Source organism: Pochonia chlamydosporia, chromosome 3 (genome assembly GCF_001653235.2).
Source record: "Pochonia chlamydosporia 170 chromosome 3, whole genome shotgun sequence".
Lineage (NCBI taxonomy): Eukaryota > Fungi > Ascomycota > Sordariomycetes > Hypocreales > Clavicipitaceae > Pochonia > Pochonia chlamydosporia.
In genome coordinates, this window is record NC_035792.1 from 4266045 (window position 1) to 4285642 (window position 19598).

Here is a 19598-nt window from a genome sequence, read left to right on the forward strand (position 1 = left end):
GTGAAGCAGGTCACACGAAATGGGGTAATGAGGAACAATATCGAACTCGACGACGAGCAATGAGGATGAAAATGAAGCAAGGAAAGATGGAAGGAGGATGAAGGTAGGAAAGCTGAAGTAAAAAAGGAACCGAGGGCAAAAGGGAAAAAAATAGATATGGGGACTTGAGGCGGGCGTGAAGCGAAGGTGGAGGGCGTGCGAGCCAAAGTGAGTACCGTGGCGTACCGAAGGTGCTGGGGACGGTTGGGGCGGAGGCGGGCCAAAAAAAAAGTTGTTGTATGTACCAGAAAGTACGGCGAAGCTCCGGAAAACAACCAGCCAGGGTCGAGACAATCAATCACACCAGACCAAACACCAGTCACAGCTCAGCCAGCTGCAACACTGTGGACGAACAAGGGACGGCCGGACTGAGCGAGCAAATCACAGAAGCCTGAAATAACAAGACCTGCAAGGACTGAGCAACGCCACACAAGAGCTGGTTGTGAAAGGTTGGATTTGGCACCCACGGCAAACGAAGAGGTGTGCTTCTTGGTTCTCGACAAACGTGGAGAGGTGCTCCAAAATATGCAGTTAATTAACCGCTTGGTTTGAGAAGGGTCTCGAAAGAACCAATGTGGGTTTTAGCAAAGTGTCGTATTCGCTGATTCTCCGATAGCTGGGCTTGTTGTGTAGTTTTGGTGGAGAGATATGGCGCTCAGTCAGACAGGCAGAGTGATCAGCTGTTTCCGTGGAGTCTGGTGTTCACCGTCACTTGAGAATAACAGAATGAAGCTTGTCTTATACATGTCACAATTGGTGGCGGGTTGGCCGTTGTTCCTCGGGATCTGAGTGCTTTCACGTTTCAACAACTCCAACCGCATGCAGTTACATCAGTATGATAGGATCAGGTCAACCCTTTGATGTTGTCGTAATATTCACATGGCAGACAGATCTGGCATTCGATCGCGAAAACACCCTTCTTCGCCACAACTGACCTCATGGTCATTGTCACAGAGTTGCCGAGGTGTGCCTTGATTGCGTGTGTTGATAACGACAGTCCAGCAGTGGTGGGCAAAGCAAGCTTGACAGATGTCGTCGACGAGGTACAATGGTACGTACATGGCTCAATCGACCCAACCCTTTTCCCCAACAACTTTTTTTTCTGGCCGTGTTTGGCAAGAGGGAGGATCCACACTTGACCAGAGCAGCGCTCCTACTCGCCAGTCCATGTCTGCGCGGCTGCACAAAGCCGGGGAGTGGGTTTGCGAATCTAGCATCAAATGGGTTGGGCGACAGGGGTTCCACTCAGTCCGGTGCTCCGGAACGTGGGAAGTTGCACTTGTGTGACGAGTTGATGAACCAGACGACTTGATCGAACAAACAATCTATCAATGGCATGCCAAGTGGCAGTTCCTGGCATGAGGAGGCGATGGTATCGAACCATCTGCGTAATCCGCGAAGCAATGTGCCAAAATTCTCCGGTTTTTACTTGTGAGCCTCACTCTTGCAAGAGCAGTCTGGTACCTTCCTGGGTGCAGTCAACAAAGACAGGTTGGCTGGAAGTACCTGCAGGTACATGGAGCTCAACCTCCAGTTCGTGGTTCCCCTTCCTGTGCCGTCCCTCCACCACCTCGAACCGAAGCGTAAAGCTGAGATAAACAATCGCAGTCGACATAACATACCAGTTAATTTAAGATTACAATTTGCGATAATGAAACTACTATCCGTTTCGTCCTTGCGCCTCAAATCTGCATAAATTTCGCCTCTCTTCACAGATGCGTACAATGCACCACTAGGGCTATTCATCGCCGCACTTACATCCTCCCTCAATGTCTCTGCGGTTCCGTGGCCAGATCTGACATTCCCGATCCCCACCGCCACAAGCACCTCAACAACCCAAAACCACCCAGCCAGGTTTGCCAGGTCCCTTGGGCGCCCCGTTCCTTCCCTTCTTTTTTAGCCACCCACACAACACACACCCCTCCTTCCCGGCAAATTTGACGTCGTCGTCGAAAATAAACCGCCCACACCCCAGCAATCTTTCTCCAGCTTCACACGGCTTAAGACTATCCCGTCTGCACACCTCATGCCTCGGCCACAACATACGATGCAACTCGATATCTCATGTGCTCTAGAAGTTTCTGGGTATTGACATCTGCTGATTTTTCCCACCCATCGATGATAATTTGCTTTGTTAACTTTCTACAGTAAGTTCGATTCGATGACAAGGTTGAATGTTGGTCAGTCTCTAGTTGAAACCTTACCCACCCCAACAGAACCACGCAGGAGTTGCGTGTCGCTCAAACGTCAACACCCTTCACAACCAATAGGCAGTTTGCTATTCAGCAATCGCCTCCATCACGTGTGGCATTGTCTCAATCATATTGGCATTCGGTCAAGGCGTTGATATCAAAGCAAACGCCAAGTCGAGACTCACTTCAACCAAATATCTGACGTACGCTTCCAGACAAAGCTTACTGTCAATCAAGCCTGTCTCAGCAACGTAAGGTGCCCGAGCGTGGCAACACGAAGAAAAGCTCGCGCCGAGATTCCAAGGCTGTAGAATAATGCTGCTCAACTCTTTGCCGCAGCGATTTTTCGACGAGATTTAGGCCCCTGCCATTCCTCAACCGAGGAATCTGCCTGTCCCTGCTGGTGCCTTGCATCCAGCAGAAGGTGGCCCATATCAGCGCCTCATGAGCACACAACTCTACAGTCAGATCTTCCGGTGTACCTGTGCAGATGCAATTGCAGTAGCCAGCCTCTTCAACGATAGGCCATACACCATTATAGCTGATCTTACCGGTTGATTAGTCCAAGGCACCAAAGTCTCCATCGATGTGAATGCATGCTCCGGGAAAGTTGGTCAAGACCGTCATCATGTTCATGCATAGCAGTGTTTCTTTGATGATCCAGAATGGCCCAAAGCTAGCCGGCGCAATTCCAGACGTGAGAAGGTTTGTCCTGTTGATCAAAAGATCCCTGGCCACGGCAAGCTGGGGAGTGGCAGATTTCCAGAGTTGCACTTTACCAAGACTAGCGTCAGAAGAGAATGAGATGATGATGTCCTACTGGTCCTGGTGTAGTACAACTCTGGAAATCTGCCACTCCCCAGCTGACTGTGGCCAGGGGTCTTCTGATCACTGGATGAAAGTCATTGTACGGACGCTCGTGTTCAGAATGACAAAGGAGTCACTGCTGGTCTTAATGCTACACAATATTGACTCAATGAAGCATATATCCCAAAAATTCCACCAACATCAAGAGTGTAAAACTCAACAGAAAAAAAGAAAACTAATTTCAAGATTCCCCCTTTGTATCAGCTCGTACAAAAAACAAATGCTAGTCGTTACCTCATGAATCCATTTCCATCTTTATGCGCTTCGTTGTCATGCATTATACCATAAAAAGCACCAGTCGCCTGCTTGTTTGTCTAAAAAGTACATGTGTGTATGGAGAGAAATACAAATTCCATCCACCTTATGCTGGGATTACTGGGGGTGCTGTCGTTTATTCTTGCTGATCGCTCATCTGAAATCTGTTAATCTGTCGTGGCCATCAATGCCTGTACGGTAGCTGGTCGTGCTAACACGTTAAAATCCGTTTCGATATTGGCCTTGTCTGCCAGTGTCATTGTCTCGTGATCGAAAGATAGGCCCGCGCCGATGCCTGCCAGCGCCAGGGGCAGTGAAGCGGGACGTTGGTGTGGAAATGACGGGTACATCGGGTCGGGGAGAGTTGAACTCTGAAGAAAATTACCCAGTCTGGCTATTTTGTAGTCGTTGTCGTTTGTCAATTGTCGAGGCTCGGCTGGATTTCTTGTGTCGTCAGATAATCCTTTTTCCTCTCCACCCGGATTCCGCTTAGTCGTGTCTGTGATAGCGTGCATAGGGATCGCAAGACAGTCCGTGTTGTTGTGCAGAACCTTTTGGTCTTGATGTTGGGAATGGGCCCCTGCCTCAGAATAAGGCTCAGTCTGCAATAGTGAATCATGGCTATTTGGGTTGTTTTCCGTGCCTAACGATACGCCGCCGTCTATGTCGCTTCCTATAGTCTTCATATCATCCATGTCAAACACGGCGTGCACCGCAAAAGCCTCGGGGCCAGTACTGACGTCAAGAGGCGGTCCATCCAACGACTTGTGTAACGGTTCGTCGTCAGCCCGAGGTATCTCCGTTGCTGAATCACTTTCTCCTGTTTTGCTCATAATAGGGGCATGGATAGCAGTGGCTTGTCTGCAAAGTTTCGGGGTTGGCAACATCTGCAAGCCATCACCCAAAGACGGCTTTCGGTCCATGACCGACATGGTTGTAGGTTTCGTGCTGATGTCTTCAAGTCTAATGTCGGTGGGCAGGTAAGCCGCAGAATCAACATCGTACTGTCCCAAAGACAGTGGCGTTTCAGGTCGCAATGCCATATCATATGCTTTCCCATCTGGAGTATAATCGTCCTCATCGATATCGTTATATGATGGGCGAACGCTATTGTTTGCTGCCCATGAGGTGCTGCTAAACACCCTATCTGTCGCTTCGTATGCATCAAAATCACTTGGAGGAGGCCTGGGTGGCGAACGGCCGCGGGTGGGATACATTTCATCATACACGTCCGGGCTTGTGTCGACATACGTCTTGCTCGAGTACTGCCACCCATTGGACGGTGCCACGGTTTTAACGTACGGCTGAGCATTGGGCGCATAATCGATGCTATACTCGTCCAGAGAGCGAGTATCATCGGCAGATGCTATCGGACCCTGGTGTCCTTCTGTGTCTGGAGGGAACATGTGCAGGAGAGCGGATGCGGCCAGCCTCCTTCTCGGTTCATCGTTGAGGCATATTTCGGTCATTTGTCGATACCAATCTGGAACGTTAATCTCCGGCCCTAGGACCAAGGGTCTTCCAGCCGCCTCTGGCTCATGGTCGAGCATAGCCAATGCCCACAAGACCATTCCAAGTTGATAAAGATCAGACTTAACCCCAATATGCATGGTGATTCGATGATGGGCTTTGATGAGTGCGCTCATTTCTGGCGGCTCCCAGCCTACTGGGCATCCTCTGCGATTGATGTCGATTATCTTGGCGTCGCCATCAGCATCAACCACAATGTTGCTGAGCGTCAAGTCGCCTTGCACAAACCCAGACTCGTGAATGTCTGACAGTCCCTGAACAATTTGGCGTGCCCAGCGTTGTCTCGTTGGCCAGGGTGTCACTTCAGCCTCTTTTCTAGAGATGTCATATAGAATGTCAGTCAAAGCGCCTTGCTCAGCATAACTGATGAGGAGGCCCTTGACCTGCTTGTGGTCGTCAACAACAACTCCGTGGAGCTTCACAATATCTCTGGAGTATCCGAGATTACGAAGGGCGTTGACTTCGTATAAAAACTCCTCGACGGTGTCAGGGCTTGGAATTTCCTTTTTGATCAGGGCCTTGCCATTGACGTAGACTTTGTACACGAACCCAGACAGGTGTGAGTCAAAGATGATATCTTTTTCGTGGACTAGCCTACAGTTGAGGTGTTTAACTTGTTCGAAGGTAGGAAAGTCAATAATCTCCTATACGGATTCCGTTAGATTCTGCAGTCATGGCACTCGGGACAAGTGCAGAAAACCAAATTGTTATTCCCACCGGGTCAATACATACATTACCATCTTCAACAACGTGCACGTGGAGTCGCCCACCAGTCGTTTCCAGTTTCAAATTTGTCACGGTGGGATAGAACTTGATATCAGCAAGGCTGTCACGAATGGCTTCATATATCTTAGCGCTCTTCTCTCTTTGGACGGCAGTGTTTGCCAAGTCCATCTCGAGGGAGTCTGGCGGGGCATCGCGATAATCCAGAGAGATTGTGACTCGTCTCCAAAGATGTTCATGCTCTCTGTATGTAACAAAGAACTTTTCCCGTTGAGATCGATCTCGAAAGTGCATACTGAGGTTGAGAATCCATTTTTGTGCCAATTCATCGGCGATCATAGCTTCGAGTTCCGAGGGTGAAATAGACACGGCATCCGTCATGGAATGAGTATCACTTGGCTGTACATCGCCATAGCGACTTTCTGAATCGAATAGCACCGGGTCCATGACGTGGTTTGATAGTTCGTAGTAACTGTGGTTACCTGGAAAGTGATGAGTGTACTCTGAGAAGCCATAACCATCAACAGAGGCATTGGTGCTGAGAGGTTCAGGAGCATTCGATTGAGTGTCAGCGTATGGCGGAATTGTTTGCCCTTTATTCAACTCGGCACATCTCCTATCGGCTGACGCAGCTCTTCGCTCATCCGCAGTTGGAATAACGGGCTCCAAGTGCATCCTTTGTTCAGATAACTGCCTCTTGAATGTCTGAGATCGAGGTAGCCCGGTAACAACTCTCTTCGAATCCTGTTCACCAAGAGGCTCTAGAGCCCTGGGTTGTTCATCTTGTCCTTTCTCATGAATAATTTGTTCAGGCTCTGGTGTCAGTGGCAGCGTCTCGCCTACCGGCCGGCCAAGGTGTTTAAGAATAGAATCCCATCTCCCGACTGCGGGCGGCGGCTCGGCCTCTGCGCCGCCTAGATCAGTCATGTTAGGCAACGACTGATTGAACTCGTCACAGCCAACACAGAGTGGTCTACGCGGGAGACAACTGGCGGCTCTAAATGAAGACTTGAAAATGAAGAACCCTTGGTAAGGCCAACAAGGACCGTGTTCGCCCAGTCTAGTGATATCAGCCTTGCCCGAACAGCCAAGCTCAGGTTGTAAGTCGAAGGCGTGGCTGGGAGTGGGTCTATTGAGCCTGGCTGTTGTGGTGAGCGTTGTGAAGAGCATAAACCAACTCACAGACAGCTGCACTCATGGCAAATAGAGTGAAGAAGCAAACAAAGTAAGAAAAGATGCAATCAGAACAGAAGGCTGTCCTAGAAAGAGAAATGGTAGGTCGGTGTGCAAACGACCAAAAAAAGAATAGTAGGCGAAATAGAAACGAGGCGAAGGGGGTCTTGGGGGGACTTGGGGGACCAGGCAAATGGCGGCCAAATGCAACACAGCCCATATGAATATGGGGCAGCGAATGGCTGGGGGTGGTCGGGTTGTCGTCTGGATCAATTCAATGTTGTCAATCTGGTCTGGTCTTTTTCGTCACTCTGCCGCTGTCACTCCCTGACTGCACGGTAAAGCAAGGGGCTGTGGGGTCTGGTCCGGTCTGCTGGTCTGGTTTGGTTCTTGTTGAAACGACCAGACTGGTAGTTCCAGTAGTTCTAGGCGATGGTTTGTCGGTTTCGTTGCCTCCTCTCCATCCTCGTGCGCAGTGGCCGCTCATACGCTCAAAGTGGGCAGATGTATCCGGATTTCGTCACGGTTCCGAGCCGTGATTCGCACGACGGGTGCCGACGAGCAGCAGTCTGAGTCTGATGAGTCTGGTGCTGAGAAGGAGAGGGGCAATGGTGAAGTTGGGCTCGCGGGCGTTGGAGCGTTGGACTGCGATGGGTCAACTTGACAGCATCCGATCCAATCTAGCCAGAGTTGCTGAGTGGCAGCCCAAAAAGTGACGAGGATTGGAGGATGGATCGTGAAGACCTCAAGGTGCAGAACGACAAAGAGGAGTCCAAGCCATGAGCGGCGGGTTGAGCGGAGTGATTTGACACAAATAGGTCAAGGCACAGGATTTTGATGTTGCAAGCAGAAGTCAAGAAGGTCGCAAGTCACAACGTCACTCACTTCCCTCATCAAAGCACATTCAGTCTAGAAGTTGGACTGGCGCTTAAACGCAGTCCTTTTTTTTTTTTTTTCTTCCTGTGTCTTTGGCCGTCAGTCACACAGCCCGACCACTCAGCCGTTCAGCCTCCATCACCTGCGCCTGCTCCTTCCTCAAATCCACTCGAATCCCCCGTTGACCCTCCACAAGCACCAGAGCCAAGGAGGCAAGTTCCTTTTTTGTACGCGGCACATGTTGCATGTCCCTACTCCGTACACACAGCTCCAATGTGCAGAGGTGCTGGTGCACAAAGTGGTGGGTGACCAGTGTGCATTCCCAATGTGCAACAAGTTGCTGCAATCTCGAGGGCAATATGCATGCTCTCTGGTGTGTAGTGTTCGCAGTCCAGAGCCAAGTACGGAGTATTCCGTGCATGGGACCCAAATGGGCTGTCTGTACTCAGATTGCGTACTTGCTTTCGAACAGCTGTGAATCGATTGATTCTGGTGCATCATGTTGGTCAAACTTGGTCTGGTGCGACTTGGAACATCGAACAATTCGTGAGTTCGGAGGACATCGGCCGCACCTTCCTCGTGACTTATCGCCATTTCTGTCCACCGGGCGTCTCTTCACGAAACCTCGCAAGTGAACAATGTCCTCGTCGTGTTCGTAGCCTACCGCTTGATTATTACAATTCATCGTGTCCTCTGTTAATTCATGCACCCGGAGAAGCAACCCCGGAAATGGGCGTTTCCACAACAAGCCAAAAAGCCCATTGTTTGCGCAATGTCCCGTCTTGGCTGTGATTCGGCCACCGTTGTGGTGTGGTGGCTCAACATTGAGTGTTCGATGGCGTTCGTCCTGAGATAGCGGGCCGCGGGAAGAAGAGGCTTTGGCTTGCCTGCGCTGAGCAATTATTATTGGACTTCTACCCCGACCTGTCAGCCCCGTCACCCAGAGGACCGGATGAGTTCTTTGTCAACGTGCTCTCAGATGCAGACGAGGGCCGGGGACAATGCTTGTGGCCACCATCACGGAGTCTTCATTTAGCGCTACTTTGCCTAGCCCTGTCCGCGGGTCTCTCTATGAGCGTGCCGAGCACATGGCTGGGACATCAAACTAGGCCACTATCCACATCTTTCACTCCTACTGCCGGTATCTTAAATGTGCGGTGAGAGTGTGGCAGGATACAGGAACACGTCAGAGCTCGTCTTAGCGTCGCCAAAGAAACTGCTCTAAATGTCATTGATGGCCACGGAATCGACCGCAGCAACGAGACGAGCGAGCAACGGGCACACCTTGGACAATTGGTCACTACGGTTGCCGGAGATCCTTCTCCTTGCCGGCCTTTTTTCGAGTTCCGGCATTCTTCTCCGGTTCTTTGAGTATCTGGACTGAGGAGTGTGCCTTGGCTCCACGATATGCCTCAAACCATTCCTCCAATTACCCCCTGTGCTAGTTCAAAAGGGTGCTGTAAGGCATCAAGGGACCAGCGAAAACAACACTAGTTTCTGATAATGGCGCAACAAAGGCTGGGATCATGACATCTCGTTCCTGATCCCGACGCTTACGCTGGAGTTGGTCCCAGCTGATCGGTCCACCTTTACTTGCTGACAGTCCATGGTACCACGACCAAGACATACTCGTAAAGTAAGTCCGAGCCATCATCTAATATCCTACCTACCATGTTACAGACCATGTTAAAGCCTCATAAGCCGCTTGAGCCAAATACGGTGAATATACCAGTCAGCATCATCGAGAATGTGAATGTTGAGGAGCAGGAGCGAGGACCAGTGTAAGCCGGATGGCCCAAATGAGCACATGCATTGTTCCATCGTTTCCCAGCAGCTAAGGGACAACCATAGAGTCGGCACGTTACCATCACATATCAAGAATGATGTGCTGCCACATCAATCGACTGATTGCGTTTCAAGCGAGCCACGTTTGCACCAGTCCATTTCACCGGATACGTTATCCTCAGATTGGAAATTTGCTCATTCGGTTCCTCCGGGCCAGCAGGCGCGCCAAAGGTCAGCTTGCACGGTATCATCGCGTTGGAAAGCACACAAAAAAGTCCAGACTTTACCCCAGTCCGGCCAATATCCAGACATACATATTGGGCATCTATCGAGGTTCATCCCAGTGCATGCATCCAAAAACATAATGCGTCAAACCTCTAACCGCAAGCAGGTCTGGGGTACAGCCCTTCCGCTGGATTTTGACTGTGGGCGAAAATGTCCTCCCCGCCCTGCCACAACTACTCGACCTTGGGTAGCCAAAATCTGCAATGTCCCCCCCTGCCATCAGGCCAATAAAGCTCACCACGTCACACATAACTCGCATCCGCGTACCCATCAACGCATGTCAGTGCAATTTTCGCTACTCTCCCTGATGCCCAGCCAGAGGCGCGAGCCTCACTGGACAATGCTTCGCCCTCTCGTGATTAGGCACAGATGCAGGTCTAGTCAAGGGGCGCATCAGACGATGATGTAAGAGCAAGTGTCTTTGTCAGTGGTGGAGTTCCAACCTATACCGTCAATGTTCGTCAACGCAAACTGTAAATGTCAAGTGCAGTATGTGGTGCGTGTCATTTGGTACACCATCACCGTAGTCGCCCTGGGCCAGTGCTTTGGACACAAATTCCATGTGGGTGGTTAGGTATCACGGCATGAACCTAACCATCAAGTTTACACATTATTACCAGAAACGCGCTCAATGCACATGACACATTTGAAATGCTATCCCTCCTATCCCTCACAGACAAGACACATCATGAGATAGTGGAGAAGACGGCACAAGAAGCTTCGAAACCTCACTTGGCAATGGCCGAGCTAGTAAAATCAAGGCTCGTCCCGTGTCCCGTGTCCCCGTTTCCCAACTCCACTGCCGATCTCTACGGGACCAGCAAGTGCATGTGGACCCTGATAGCATCTCATCAATGTTCCCATGATGCTTACATTGACTACCAAAGCCTGGAATAAGATCAATACTGTACAATCCTGTATATATCTTGATATAATATTCATGCATCAATATGACTGTAGTCACCCCCGACTCATCAGTCTCTAATCTTCTAGAAATACAAAAAATGCCCCCATGTCAATGTACAAAGAGTAGGAGTATCACATACGCCCAGCTTAGCCACCCCAAAACAGCTGTGCGCGATAAAAAAAAACAATGATAACATATATATAGAAAAATCATAACGCCCCAAACGTATGCTGCCATTTTCCATATCCACGTACAAAATCGTCCACGATTAGGAATATAGACAGTGTACACTGGCGCAAAATGCCGTTTTCATGCCGAGTTTGATGATGTAGATGGGAGGGGAAAAGAACCATCGTCTAGTTTTTCTTGTTTCGTTCTTATTTGCATTTCGTGTCTAGTCATCTTCTTCGGAGTCACGTTCCTTTTTGACGTCTTGGACCTTGCTCTTGTTGGCTTGTTCGCGGTCGAGATCTTTGAAGACGAGCTCGAATACCTCGTTGTACCATCCTACAGCGTGGCCGTCAATGCCTTCTTTGATGTTCTATTGCAGAGTTAGTACATGGTCAATGTTAGTCTTGATTTCCCGGTTGTGACGTACCTGAGGCAACTCGAGCCAGTCCGACATGTTGTCCTTGGGGAAGATGATGGTCTTGCAGCCTGCTCGACGAGCGGCGACTGTCTTTTCTCGCAAGCCACCAATACGCAATACTTTGCCGGTGAGGGTTAGTTCGCCGGTCATGGCGACGGTAGGATCAACGGGGGCATCTAGAGCCAGGGAAAGGAGGGATGTGGCCATGGTGATTCCTGCGGATGGGCCGTCTTTGGAGACAGCGCCATCGGGAACGTGGAGGTGCATCTTGGCCTTGTCAAAGAAGTTGTTCTCGGGAAATTCCTTGACCATGAAGGCCTTGGAAAACGAGTAGGCAATAGTGGTTGACTCCTTCATGACATTCTTCAAGTTGCCCGTGATTTCCAGATGTGGCCGGGTGCTCGGTCGAAGGGGAGCTTGTAGGATAGACTCAATATACATGGCCGCACCACCCATTTGCGTCCAGGCCAGACCCATTGAGACACCAGGAGGGCTCACATCGTACAGGCGATCGGATGTAAAGACTGGAGGTCCAATATAGTCCACAAGGTTGTCCTTTCCAATCTGTACGTCCACCGAGTCGGGTACCTGCAATGCTTTTCTTGGCTTCTCAGTTGCCTCTGCCTCCGCGGCTTCAGTGGCAGCCCGGCCCTCGTCCGACTTGGCATCATCGTTAGCGGCAGCCTCCTCTGCAGCTTTCTTTTGGCTTTCTTCCAAAGCCGCTTTGCCTTCATCAGTCAGGGCTTCCTCTTCGGGGAGAACTTCCTCGCCGAGCTCCTGGACAATCTTCAACGCAGACTTTCTATAGACCTTCTCGATTTGCTTCTTGAGGTTTCGCACGCCAGATTCTCGGCAGTATGACTTGATAAGCTCTTCGATCGCCTCATCCGTGAGGTTAACGTTGGCGTTCTTGAGGCCGGCAGCATCCTTGGCTGCGGGTGCAAGGTAGGTGTTAGCGATGGCCTTTTTCTCATCCGCAACATAGCCTGAGAGCGTAATCAGCTCCATGCGGTCGAGCAGTGGACGTGGGATTGTGTCCGTCATGTTGGCCGTGCAGACAAAGAGAACTTTGGACAGGTCCACAGGAACGTCCATGTAGTGATCCAAAAAGGAGTTGTTCTGTTCAGGGTCGAGCAATTCCAGAAGCGCGGAAGACGGGTCACCCTGATATCCTCGTCCAATCTTGTCAACTTCATCAATCAAGATGAGCGGATTTTCCGTCTGGCATTTCTTCAAGGCTTGAATGATGCGTCCAGGAAGAGCGCCAACATAGGTACGCCGGTGACCCTTGATTTCAGCCACGTCCGTAAGGCCGCCAACGCTGAATCGGTAGTACTCCCTGTTTAGAGCTCGAGCAATTGACTTTCCAATACTGGTCTTTCCGACACCAGGTGGCCCGACAAAGCACAGAATTTTGCCTTCAACTGTACCACGAAGCTTGCCAACAGCGATGAATTCGAGAATGCGATCCTTGACATCTTGCAGGCCGTAGTGATCCTCATCCAAAACCTTCTTGGCGTTGGGTATACCAAAATTCTCGGCGCTTCTTCGTCCCCAAGGAATCTGAGTCAACCAATCGAGGTAGTTTCTCGTGACATTGAACTCTGATGCAGCAGTCTCCAGATGAGCAAGTTTGTTAATCTCTTCATCAAAGACCTTACGAACAGGTTCCGGCATAGCGAGTTTGGCAGCCTTCTCCTTAAACTTCTCAACCAATTTGTCTTTGCCGTCAGACTCCAGGCCCAATTCGCGGCGAATGCCCTTCATTTGTTCCATGAGCCAATACTCGCGCTGTCGCTTGCTAATCTTGCTCTCAACATCCTTGGTGATTTTAGACTGCAGTTGAGCATTCATAAGCTCCTTCTTCAGGACAATCAAGGCTTTCTGCATTCGTTCCTCAACATTCATGCAGGAGAGTACATCTTGCAGCTCGTTCTGTTCTCCAGACGATACAGCAGCAGCAAAGTCCGCCAGCTTCCCAGGTTCTGACGTCACATTTCCAGTAGATTGGCTCATTGAAAAGGTCGAAATTTGATCACGGAAGAGGTTGTTCATGGTTGCAACCTCCTTGAAAACATTGACAATTTCATTGGTGACAGCTCGAATAACGGGGCTCTTGGGGTCGTAAGGTTCGTCCGCAAGATTGTCGACATTGACAAGGCTAACGGGCCAGCGTTTCAGCCACGACGTTGGCTCATATTTTTCGGCGACCTGGTCCGGTTTCTTCTCAACGGCTCCCTCTTCGAAGCTAGCAACGACATCTCCCTTCTTCTCCTGCTGGGGTTCCTCCTCTGCGGGAGTTTGTTGGGGAATGACTTCTGGAGTCTCGGGTTCTGGCTTCTTGTCCGCTGTCTCAGCGGTGCTTGGAGGAACCAGGCTGGAGAGCTTGATTCGGCGGTGAGGATAGAGAATAGCTGTTAAAGCGCCTTCTTGACCGTGGATAGGAAAAGCGCTTGTGATCTGGGCGAAAACACCAACATCGTGAACGTCTTCAACGTTGCGGATAATGTCCTCGTCCTCGTTCTCGTTCTTGAACAAGAATGCACCCACGTATGGTTGGCCTCGCTTGATGGATTCCGTGATGGCAGAGGCTACGTTAGGATCCTTAATGGTAATAGCCTTATAAAATCCCGGGAACAGTGGTCGCCGCGCAATAGGAATGGCGAGGACTTGGGGATAGACGTCTGGCACAACCGGCTTTTGCAGTGCCTTTTCCGAAGACCGTTTGCTCTTCTTGCCACCATCACCGCCAGAGCTGTCTCCCCCGGAACTAGAGCCACCAGCCGCGGTGCTTCCCGCAGCGCCACTAGCCTTGCCGTCTTGCGATTTGTTCCCAGCATCAGCTTTTGCTGTCGAAGAGTCTGACTTGGCTTCTGCTGCCGTTGGGTCTGCCTCCTTGCGCTTGTTCTCCAAGTTTGCCTTGACCTCCTCTTCTGATAAGGGTTCGGTAAGGGTCTCGGGTGAGGAATCGAAGAAGTTGTCCTTTTTGCCTTTGTCGTCCTTCTTACTTAATCTCGCTGTCGTAGAAAACGCTGCCCCAACTAAGCCGGGTCGAAGGCCCGGGAGGTCGGATCGACAGATGTGACGGCTATGAGCAGCTGGTGACAAAGCCCACCTCCGCGATATTGATAAAGCAGAGGATCGAGACGTGTACGCGGCAGATCGCTCGAGAATGAGTCGCCCGGACAGGCGAGAACGGGGAATCATGGTGGGCGACAATGAGCTCCTTTCCAGCTATCACCAAGCTCGGATGTACGAGATGGGTCAAGTGGCAATGCCGAGGGCGAACAAAAAGAAGATGTCGAGGCCCAATAGAGTATGCGAATGAGTGAATTGATGAATAAAAAGCCAAAAAGAGACTCTATTGCGACCGACTTGTGCTCTCTGTCGACAAGGCTACCTTGCACATTGCCGTTGCGGACAAGACGGGCAAATGTGAATTTGTCTTAATAATGACGAACAAGGGCGAGACCGGCCGGCACGACATCCCATTGCCCAAAAATTCCACGGGTGCTAGGAGCTTCCATCGGCAGATCCTCGGGCTGAAGCGGAGTTGAATGTCCATCTCTGCTTTGGACAGTAACTCGGATAAACGCATATCAGGTGCTCCGTACGGACTACAGATGTAAGACTTGTTCAATGCACCCTACAGGACAAACATGCACAGCGATGCAAACACAAACTCTCCATTATGGACTTGGTTTTAATCCTTGGGCGGAAGCATGGCCCGTGATGATAACTTTTTCACCAAGCCTGTGACCGCATGGCGAGCTATAATTAGTTTTCTGCTGAAATCCGGGCCTTCGAATGGTAAACTTACACGGACTCTGCGTTGGGTGGGATCCAAGTTAGAAGTGGGGTGCAACATTGGACCACAAAGACTACGCAACGCTGCCTCATTCTCAACCTCAAGGCCTTTGTTCTCTCGATTCATCGTAGGCTACACTCAGTTTCTTTCATTCATTATTTATCGATAGATATATACTCAAATCCGTCGTTCCATCGCATCCTCCGCCACAACCCCATTCCGTCATCGATACAGTCCAGATCGGACGGACCATGTCTTCTACACGCAACAAAGACAGAGTAGCCGAGTCTCTATCGCATCTCAGTCTAGACACTTCAAAGGGCAGCACCACTACAGCTTCAAAATCAAAGAAGAAAACTCCAGTAGCAGACTCATGGGAAGACGACGATGAGTCCTCCGGATCTGAAGATGAACTCAAGCCTTCGGTAACCAGTCCGACAGTCCCGTCAGCGCCACCCCCAACACCATATACAACAAACTATGGATCTATCCCGGGGTGGGAAGACGCAGCAACTTCTGAAGACTCTTCCTCTCGCGGGGTCGATCCGTCTAAGAGGCCGGAGAAAACTGACGCGGTGGCCCGGCGCATGATCGCTGCGGGACTGGGGTTGAAGGCTCCTAAGCAGACTGACGAACAAAAGGCGTATCAGAAGTCTATTAGAGAGCAGGAGAAGAAGAGGAGGGAACAGGAACGATTGGAGGAGCAGAAGAAGCGGGAGGATACTGAGAAGGCTAAAGCTGCTGTGTGGGACGATTGAACCGAGTCACGGATTGGTGGCATGCATGAACCTATTGTACATATGATATGCATACTAAATATATTTTCTCAAACTCCTCTAAGTGACCAACCGTGAAGGAATGCGACAGCTAAACTCGTCAAGTCCACGCATAACAGCGGCTGCCTCTGCGACTGACGTCAATCATGTCCTAAGCCGGTTGCCACTATTGTCATCCCTCTACAACCCGTACAACTTCTTGACGGAAGGCCGCGCCATCAACCGGTTATTCCAAGCAAAGAAATTGGGAAACTTCTTCTCACCGCCAGCCTTTTCAACCATGTCCTTGGAAACTGCATCCACGACACGGTCCCACGGAATGAAGACTAGGTCAGCATACGTGCTGTAAAGGATTGTCAGCCATAAATTTCCTCTCCACCAAGAACACGACATAATCACATACAACTTATCACCAACAAGATACTCCTTTCCTTCTAAGATCGTATTCAAAACTTCAAACACACGCAATGTCTGCTCATCGTACCGCTTCTTCGCACTGGGCACATCCTCAGGATGGAACTTGTGGAACCAGACATGCTGGCCAAAGTAAGGGCCCTAAAACAAATCGCAAAATTAGCTGTCGGGCTAATCCGTGAATGAGGAATAACGTCATACCTGTCCGGACATTTGGAAATGCAGATACTGCTTCAGGTACCACTTCTCTGGCCCCTCAGTAAAGGTCAACTTGTTCTCCTTGTCGTAGGTTTCAACAATATATTCAACAATGGCGCCGGATTCCCAGAGAATCAGGTCGTTCGCATTGGGGTCCTGGATCGCGGGTAGTCTTCCATTGGGATTGATCTTGAGGAAGGACTCGTCCTTGGGATTCTCGATGGTGATCTTTATTGTCAAAATTAGTATGCGGTCGTAAATGGTGTAACTCTTTGCTGATCATACCGCTTTGTAAGGGATACCGAGTTCTTCGAGGGTAATGAGAACTTTGAAAGGGTTTGGTCCTTGGCCTGCGGATGTAAGTGCGTGGTTTGTGATTGTGGTTTCGCAACGTACCATGAACCCAGACGGTAAGTGGTTTGATGGCACTCATGTTTGCGGCAGGGTTGTTAAATTCTGTACAAGTAGATACTATTGTGTTGAAAATGCTGGTTTGTTGTCAAACTTTCAGTTGAGATGCTGAGATTCGGTGTCCTTCATGTTGGAAACCGAGCAATTTATATCTCATATCCTCCTTTCATTCAAGTCAGCTACAATTCTATGAATGACGATCGATATCCGTGTTTCTCAGCAACTCATCCGTCTCATCTTCATTTCAACGGTAAAACCCTCCGAAGTCCGTCTCCATTAACTCCGTGTGGCGCTGTCCCAGGATCAAGGGCCAAGTCCATCTCAGATCTCAGAATCTTAGACGATGAATAAAATCCTCCGAATCAGAGAATCTTATTTCGCATGAGAGAATACATCCCATGTCGCAGCATTATGTTTGATTTGTAAGTTTAACGCCCTTGTGAAGACGATGCTGATGGGGCGCGCGGCAAATGACTAACTCGGCGGCAGAGCAGAGAATGCCAACACCATGAGTGGCCAGATGAACCATTCAAAGAACGGGTTTCGCAAGCCACTGCCCGATGAATCCTGGCCGTCCCGCGCGGTAGTTATGGAGAAGCAGTTATGTTTTGTGCCTTTAACCACGGTGCTAGCGTTTCGGGTCAATCATTCAATACGACGAATTGGGCAAAGTCCGCCAACTCCGCGAGCCCACATGTGAACGTCTAACAAGCAACCTCTCTTTTAGGGCCGTCAGCAAAGTGCATGCAATGAAGCAAGCTTTACATTTCTAATATACACGAAGCTAGATGCTTGAAAGGGTATTCCGTCAATCTCCATCGTACAAAGGCTCACTTCTCCTCCAACAACGGCACCACTCTCCCATTTCTCAACAACACCAACGCCTCCACATCATCACCACGTCTAATCGAAACTCCATACTCCTCTAACCCCAGCTCCTCCGCACACTGGTTCCAAACCATTTGCGACACAGCTCCCTCTTTCGAGCAGCACATATACACCATGGGCCACTTACTTCTTCCCAGGGAATCGCGAACACCCTTCGTCGCAGGCCGCTCACTAGCCAGCACGCCCAGCACGCCGGTTCCTCTCCATCCAACAGGGGCGCCTACAAATGCCCCTTCCAGCTCACGGATGTGCTGTGGCCCAACACGTTGAGTGCCAGCTTTGCACTGCACTAGGACTCGTAATGGTGCAGTGGATGAAGATGGGAGTGTCCAAGTGCCGACCAAGTCTGTGCCGTAGTCTGATGCACCGCCTATCCGTTTCAAATGGAATCCGTATTGGGAGAGGGCGCGAGACACTTTGTACTCGTAGTGGGTGCCGACGTAGACGGTGGACTTTTCGTCCAGGCCGGTTCGACGGGCGTAGGAGATGAATGAATCGAGGTCTGAGTGGTTTGCAGTTGGGGGATCTGGATATGTGAGTTTCGGAGGTGATGATGCTTCACCAACTAGGCGGGATAGGCTGTGACTGAACCATCGTGACGGTTGATGTAGTGCGCATGGAATACTGAGTGAACGAATTGGCCGTGGTCGTAAAGATGCGCGCACAATGGCCAACATTTCAAATTCCCAACATGACAATATTTGGCTTCTTTCTCACAATCATGTTGATGAACGAGTCTGTAGATCAAGCAACGTCTAGAGAATGCAAGTAGCCAATGTATGCATCTATCAAGTATGCGCCCAGTTCCATGCTTTGCCCCGCCATGCCCCTCGGTCAGTGTAGCTCCAAACCATGATTTGAATGTCAAGCTTCACCACCACCCGCCTCCAACTTTTTTACTTGAAAATAAAAACAAACATCCAAACTCACAAGCAACTTCCAACCAGCAAACCTCATCAACACCCTCCCGCACCACCACCAACATGGGCACCATCCTCCTCCCCCACCTCATCACAGGCTGGCACGTCGACCAAGCCATCCTCAGCGAAGACAACCGCCTCGTCGTCATCCGCTTCGGCGACCCCAACAACAACCCCGACCTCGACATCATGGACGAAGTCCTCTCCAAAGTAGCGCCCCTGGTCCAAAAATGGGCCGTAATCTACGTATGCGATATATCCAAAGTCCCCGACTTTAACCACATGTACGGTACGTTCTTATCCTCCCATATCACCTGCACTCTCTCCCCCCGCTGTGATGCATCGTTGACACCGTCATAGAATTAAACACGAATGAAGAGCCCTTTGCAGTCATGTTCTTCTTTAGAAATAAACATATCATGTGCGATTTCGGAACCGGCAATAACAATAAGATGAATTTCGTGGAGAGGAATAGGCAGGATGTGGTTAATATTTTGGAGGCAGTGTATCGGGGTGCTACCAAGGGTAAAGGTCAAGTGAATAGTCCAAAAGGTAAGAATCTCCTCTCCAATGAGCGCACAATGATTCGCTAATCGGCTTAATGCAGATTATTCGACACGCCACCGATACTGAAGTGTTGCTGTGTTTGTTTGAAGACCGGGGCGAAGGCGAAGACGCTGTTTATATTATACCACGATTTGTTGTACAGGCAGTACACCCTGGAGTTGGGAGCTTGGGATTTGAGAAATCACAAGGGTTGGTCTCCATAAGACGCTCAAGTCTCTATTTTTATGCTAATGTCATGGGAAATTAAGATGCAAATGGCCACATGCTATACACCGTGAAGGTACGCTGCACCATCCTATCCAAATGGTATTTATTATTTGTTCTTTGATTGTTCTTTATCCAACCGCTACTTTTACTCTGTCGTAAGTATTACAGTCGTAGAATCTCCAACATCT

At 50.0% G+C, this 19598-nt stretch overlaps 8 protein-coding genes across 8 annotated transcripts; 3 read left to right on the forward strand and 5 right to left on the reverse strand.

The window, feature by feature from the left end:
* Positions 1 to 3520: 3520 nt before the first annotated feature.
* On the reverse strand, positions 3521 to 6533 carry VFPPC_05123 (TKL protein kinase; the record flags this gene model as incomplete). Its single annotated transcript, XM_018284365.1, has 2 exons — positions 3521 to 5527; positions 5616 to 6533. The coding sequence occupies 2 exons, from the start codon at positions 6531 to 6533 to the stop codon at positions 3521 to 3523; spliced, it is 2925 nt and encodes a 974-aa protein (XP_018145827.1).
* Positions 6534 to 7758: 1225 nt separating this feature from the next.
* On the reverse strand, positions 7759 to 8076 carry VFPPC_17651 (hypothetical protein; the record flags this gene model as incomplete). The annotated part of the gene is made up of 1 exon (XM_022429343.1): positions 7759 to 8076. The coding sequence occupies one exon, from the start codon at positions 8074 to 8076 to the stop codon at positions 7759 to 7761; it is 318 nt and encodes a 105-aa protein (XP_022285619.1).
* A 2300-nt stretch (positions 8077 to 10376) lies between these two features.
* Positions 10377 to 10622, forward strand: VFPPC_05125 (hypothetical protein; the record flags this gene model as incomplete). Its single annotated transcript, XM_018284367.2, has 1 exon — positions 10377 to 10622. The coding sequence occupies one exon, from the start codon at positions 10377 to 10379 to the stop codon at positions 10620 to 10622; it is 246 nt and encodes an 81-aa protein (XP_018145829.2).
* Positions 10623 to 11026: 404 nt separating this feature from the next.
* VFPPC_05126 (ATP-dependent protease La) lies at positions 11027 to 14428 on the reverse strand (the record flags this gene model as incomplete). The annotated part of the gene is made up of 2 exons (XM_018284368.1): positions 11027 to 11173; positions 11231 to 14428. 2 exons carry the CDS (start codon positions 14426 to 14428, stop codon positions 11027 to 11029), a joined length of 3345 nt encoding a protein of 1114 aa, XP_018145830.1.
* Positions 14429 to 15280: 852 nt separating this feature from the next.
* On the forward strand, positions 15281 to 15787 carry VFPPC_13766 (hypothetical protein; the record flags this gene model as incomplete). Its single annotated transcript, XM_018291538.1, has 1 exon — positions 15281 to 15787. The coding sequence occupies one exon, from the start codon at positions 15281 to 15283 to the stop codon at positions 15785 to 15787; it is 507 nt and encodes a 168-aa protein (XP_018145831.1).
* Positions 15788 to 15985: 198 nt separating this feature from the next.
* VFPPC_15905 (glutathione S-transferase) lies at positions 15986 to 16850 on the reverse strand (the record flags this gene model as incomplete). The annotated part of the gene is made up of 5 exons (XM_018293658.1): positions 15986 to 16148; positions 16209 to 16360; positions 16421 to 16645; positions 16703 to 16767; positions 16814 to 16850. The coding sequence occupies 5 exons, from the start codon at positions 16848 to 16850 to the stop codon at positions 15986 to 15988; spliced, it is 642 nt and encodes a 213-aa protein (XP_018145832.1).
* Positions 16851 to 17658: 808 nt separating this feature from the next.
* Positions 17659 to 18393, reverse strand: VFPPC_05128 (conserved fungal protein; the record flags this gene model as incomplete). Its single annotated transcript, XM_018284369.1, has 1 exon — positions 17659 to 18393. The coding sequence occupies one exon, from the start codon at positions 18391 to 18393 to the stop codon at positions 17659 to 17661; it is 735 nt and encodes a 244-aa protein (XP_018145833.1).
* Positions 18394 to 18699: 306 nt separating this feature from the next.
* Positions 18700 to 19229, forward strand: VFPPC_05129 (mRNA splicing factor, thioredoxin-like U5 snRNP; the record flags this gene model as incomplete). The annotated part of the gene is made up of 2 exons (XM_018284370.2): positions 18700 to 18925; positions 18997 to 19229. The coding sequence occupies 2 exons, from the start codon at positions 18700 to 18702 to the stop codon at positions 19227 to 19229; spliced, it is 459 nt and encodes a 152-aa protein (XP_018145834.2).
* Between the last annotated feature and the right edge of the window lie 369 nt (positions 19230 to 19598).